Source organism: Alligator sinensis, unplaced genomic scaffold (genome assembly GCF_000455745.1).
Source record: "Alligator sinensis unplaced genomic scaffold, ASM45574v1 scaffold588_1, whole genome shotgun sequence".
Taxonomy (NCBI): domain Eukaryota; kingdom Metazoa; phylum Chordata; order Crocodylia; family Alligatoridae; genus Alligator; species Alligator sinensis.
In genome coordinates, this window is record NW_005842244.1 from 706,263 (window position 1) to 711,225 (window position 4,963).

General features: G+C 37.1%; 1 protein-coding gene across 8 annotated transcripts in view; it reads left to right on the top strand.

Annotated features, from left to right (window-relative positions):
* NFIA (nuclear factor I A) overlaps positions 1 to 4,963 on the top strand; it is a 429,137-nt gene that overhangs the window by 295,767 nt on the left and 128,407 nt on the right. For all 8 annotated transcript variants that reach the window (XM_025208668.1, XM_025208672.1, XM_025208667.1 and 5 more), the window contains exon 3: positions 4,278 to 4,343. In XM_025208668.1, the coding sequence (XP_025064453.1) occupies positions 4,278 to 4,343 (66 nt within the window). The remainder of the gene's footprint in view (positions 1 to 4,277; positions 4,344 to 4,963) is intronic.

Sequence of the window (4,963 nt, forward strand, 5' to 3'; positions counted from 1 at the left end):
CATATGCCAGCAAAAAATGGAGACTGGTCATATTAGGTCACTACCAGCTTGATCTGGATTTAAATAGGAAAACTAAAGATGGAAAGCACCAAATGTCATGAATGAAAATGTTAAGACAGGAAAGATTTACTGTTTGGCATATCGTACCTCTCCGAGAACGTGTCTTGTTTCTCCAAAGTAACATAATTGTAAAATGTTACAGCAGCGGTAAGTAAATACATATATTTTGATTGCCATTATGGCACAAGCAGTTGGTAAAACTAGGGTAATTTTATTGTAGAAAGGAGTTAGAGGCTCTTCTCCTTCTGTTTCAGATTTACAAATAAGGACAAGAGCATTATTCTCTTGATACTGCTATAACCTACAACCCAAAGTTTTCTGTGAAGCTTTCAAAATTGCTAGTTTACCCGTGCCACACAATTGGTTACTCCTATCCAGTGGTACACATCCCAGCTATCTTTTCGCACTGCACACCCATAAATTGCACTGTCAGAGCATCAAAAACTACAAGTCTCTCCTATCTGAGGTGAGAGGCCCTGCCCATCCTCAGTTGGAGACCAAATTCTGGATCACACTAAGAACTCCCATAATCAACACTGTTAAATCAGAGGAGCAGGTTTGTAAGGGCCACGTCTTTAAAGACTCAGAAAATACAAGCAGAATATCAGAGACAGCTTCCAGAAAGTTGGCCGTGATTAATATAGATATTAGTTCTATTTGAATTCTTGTTGTCCAACCATCCAAAGTCAAAGGTACTCGAGCAAACCAACTCTAGCTGGTTAGTTTAGGGTTAAACATCTATCCACAGACCTTTTTTACAATAAAAAAAATTGTGTTATTCAAGATTAAGCTTCTTTAAACATAAAACTAAATTCTTAGATTAAAGAAAAAAGCAAATCTAATAGTGCTTCCTCACTATAACATTTCCAGCTCCATCGGAAATGATTTAAATACACCCATTAATAATGTGCACTTTATTGTAATATACAGTGCTTTGGCTTCTTACCAGCCTGAGTGTACGGCACCAATGAAACTCGTTGCTGCAGGGGGCTGTGGCTTCAAGAGGGGCTCCCATCTATTGTATATGTTGTTTTGTATGTTTTCCAATGGCACTAATTATTGCAGGTGGTAGCATTTCACTGGCATGACCATTGCTAAAGAAAATAGTAAAGTGTATCTTATTGTGCAAAGTGACTAGCAAATATATAGAGAAGAGAAAATTAAATGAATTGTTAAACTGATGTATAATAAGTTATTTTATTGATTTAATGCACATGATTATGAAAATGAACTTCCATTTATATCAATTATATAGAGGCAAAAAATAATTTATTCTTCTGGTCACCTGTTTGGCTAACTGACTCAGCAGGGTATCAGAGCGCACAAAATGTGAGCCATTTGGAAAATGGGATTTTAAAGTTTCCTCTTTCACAATGAAAAATAATGGTAGTTATTGCCAATTCATGAAAAAGCAGAATGAATTGTGGAGGGTGAGTGAAACTGTGCAGCCGCGGTCAAGGTTGTAAAGTACAGCGGCTCTGAGTTTTGCCAGTCCTTTAACCATGAGGAAGCACATTTATACATAGACGATAATCTGCGATGTCTGACTAAACCAGGGAAGCAAAATTCTGCATAGAAACATTTTGGCTAAGTGCCTTCTTCAAGTGTCCTTATCTAGGGTTTCCACAAAATGGTACCTTGCATAACAATTCTCAGCAGACAAGTGCCCAGTTAAAAATGTTGGTAGCTTTAGCAGATCACTACCACAGTAGTATTTTTCAAACATATTTTCCTGAATTTCATTATTCTTCAGCTGTTTGCAAAAAAAGCATCACTTAGAGTTAGTCGGTTTGGAGTTGGGCGGGGACGTTTTGTTTGGGAGGGGGGGTTTGGTTTTTTTTTCCGGGAGGATAGCGTAAATAAAAAGAGGATTAAAGCAAAATACATAATAGCAGCTAGACATGGGGAAAGAGGCAAGACTCGAAACGTGAACAAGTGTTTTCAGTTTGCTCAGTTGGGTCTCTCTTACCACTAATTCTGGTGTCTGGAGAGCAGCAGTAAGCATAAACAAAACTGCATTGTATCGCAAAACCCAGTGTCAGTGCTGCATCCCGGCCATGGAGCACTGCGGACTATTAAAAGTGCCACATTGGCTATCAGAAGTATGCCAGCTCTTCGTTCGTCCGCCGTACATGTACCCGTGATCACTCAGCTCTCCTGCCCTTTAAATGATTTATTTAATTGTTATTCTTTTAGGAAAAACGGTTTTATTCCCCTAGTTCTTTAGTAACTTAAAAATACATTTTCACTGCATTTTTTGCCTTATTTTAGTTCTAAAGGTCAAATAGTGATTGAACAATGGCTTGCTGAAGGGAAAAATAACCCTACAGTGTGCCCCGTACAATGAAATATGTTGAACTACTCTTTGAATGTTGACTGAATTTTTTAACCTTTGTGGCACTGGAAGCATGAAACTTCCTGTCAAAAACTGGTGCCCAGAATATAGCAGCACTGAGCATATTATCTTATAGACAGTCTGCTATCCCCTGAGCCTAGGATACCTTAGACAAAGCCAACCCACAAGGTTTACATTTGAAACAAAATAGCGGAGACAAGATTTAAATGTATGTTTTCAGATGAGCTTCCTATAAGAAATGATTAATATATTTTAAAATGTGGGGAGGATATAGATGAAGATAGTATTGGTGGAGGCATATAATAATACCAGTTCTTTTTAATCAGAATTTCAAATTCATTTTAAAGACAGATATATGCTTTGGAATTTGATTTGCAATACATTTTACTGTTTTTATTACACATTTTATCAGAATTGTTTTGTGCGCACTTCCTAATAGTTGTAGTTCTTAATTTATACGGGATTGTCCTCTAAGCTTTTGAATGATAGCTAAGGCATATAGTCAGCAGGTAAAAAAAAATTTGAATATTTAAAATAGGCATTTTCTTTATAGTACTCTGCGGTAATTAAAATCTTCATTTGCTTAAAAGCAAGGAGCCTTTTTAAAGCAATAAATTAGCATTGCTTGACCCAAGGTCACTAGTAGTGCTGCTTCTTTCAGTGCTATTAATACCTCAAAGAAAAAGAAGGGGTGGTGTTATCACTCTATTGCAATAGAAGTAAGATTTTCAATTTAATCACAGTTAAGTGTCATGACCTTTTGATCTTGCATTGACTTCTCACTGAAATGCGGTCAAATTTCAGGCAGCTAATTCTGAACCTTGCAGAGTCAAGGTGAAGTGAGGAAATAGGTTTACCACAAATGTAGGTGTTTTTATATAGTAATAAATGGTTTCATTATTTAAGTGAGGTTTTAGTTAAAACTTTTGATAAAAGAATAAATTCATCCTAAATTGTTTTGTCCCCAGAACTGATAAAATGGTATTTCCTTTAACTCTGTAATCTTTCTGTGGCCCTGAGGACACTTGGTTAATAGGGAGCTTTACTTTAGAAAAAGATTTTCTTTCCGACACAAAATATTTTTTCCAAGTGCAAAGGAGACAGGAAAAAATAATGATAAATCAAAAAACTTTGTTTACTTGAAATTTCTGCTAGAAGAATTTTTCTTTTTAACAAAAACACTTTTTAGCACATAAGAAAGGTAATACGATATAAAAAGACTACAGAAATGCTCTTATGGGTCATTTTATTGTTCCAGGCAAGTGAATTAATATGTTAGTTGGAGACTTATAAGTGGGAACTTGTAGAACTCACTAGTTGTACACATTCAAAAGCCTTTGATCTTGCATTATACCACTCTAAATCAGGAGCTATGCCATTCATTTCATGGGCATTATACAACTGCAACCACAATGAAAGTATGATGAGAACCATCTGATCTTTTATCTGTACTGCAAATTTCTGTTTCTGTGACACACCAGCAGCAATCTTTGGCTTTTATAGAGTTGCTTATGCTAGTTTGAAAACATAACTTTATGCTTTATTGTGTGTCAGACCAAGTCTGAATGTTATAAGAGCCACGTAGAAAAGTAGTTTAAATCAGCTTCCTTTAAAGGGAAGATTTCCTGAAGCCTAATTTATGCTAATGCATAGGCTGAACACCCTAGGTAGTGCTTTAAACAAGATTCAGTTTCTTCCCAGCGTAAATGTTACCAGGGTGCCGGGCTTCTTGCATTATCATGTCCTAGTGCAACACTCCTGGCCTTAGTTTGTACTCTCAACCTTTTGAGGAAGTCTGGCGCCTCTGATCTACTTTCCATAGCATACCCTGTAATTTTTGGCTGTATTTTATGTTTTTCAGATTCAAGTCAATCTGAAAGTCCCAGCCAGCCAAGTGAAGCTGATATTAAGGACCAGCCAGAAAATGGTAAGTTTTTACCTGCTGCTGTGTTGGAATATTGCAACAGTCCATGTTTACAAGGCTTTTCGTGCTCAAGTACTGAGCACATATACCTAATAAAAAACGGCTCAGTCTTTGAACTATTGACTGTAGGCAGCTGAAAATGAATGGAGTACCTACATCATAGTTAAAATGCCATGGGTTCATAAAAATACAGTAGCATTTGTCTCTTCAATCCTGGAGGGAGACCTTTATTCCATTAAAAATTGTTTTAATTAGGAGGATCTGTGATAGAGCCTGCTGTATGGAGCACCGGTGCTTATTTGTCTAGAGCAGAGGCATTCAATCCATGGGTCATGAGACACAACCCCCTCGGGGGTGCCGACGGCATTACTTTCACTTCCACAGGGCCCGATCTCGGTGCTTTTAACTTCATTTTGTTTATTGACATTTTTGTGATAATGTAACACTAAAGCACCTGACTTACTGCACGCTTGCAGCTCAGTTTAGATGGAGGGATCGCCAATAATCTTGTAAAACAAAATGGTTGCTTTGAAACATTTTGTTTCTGTAGCGCTTTCCTCTACCCTGAAAAATACACAAAACAAAACTGACTGGCAGCTATGCTGAAGCATTGCGATCTCAAA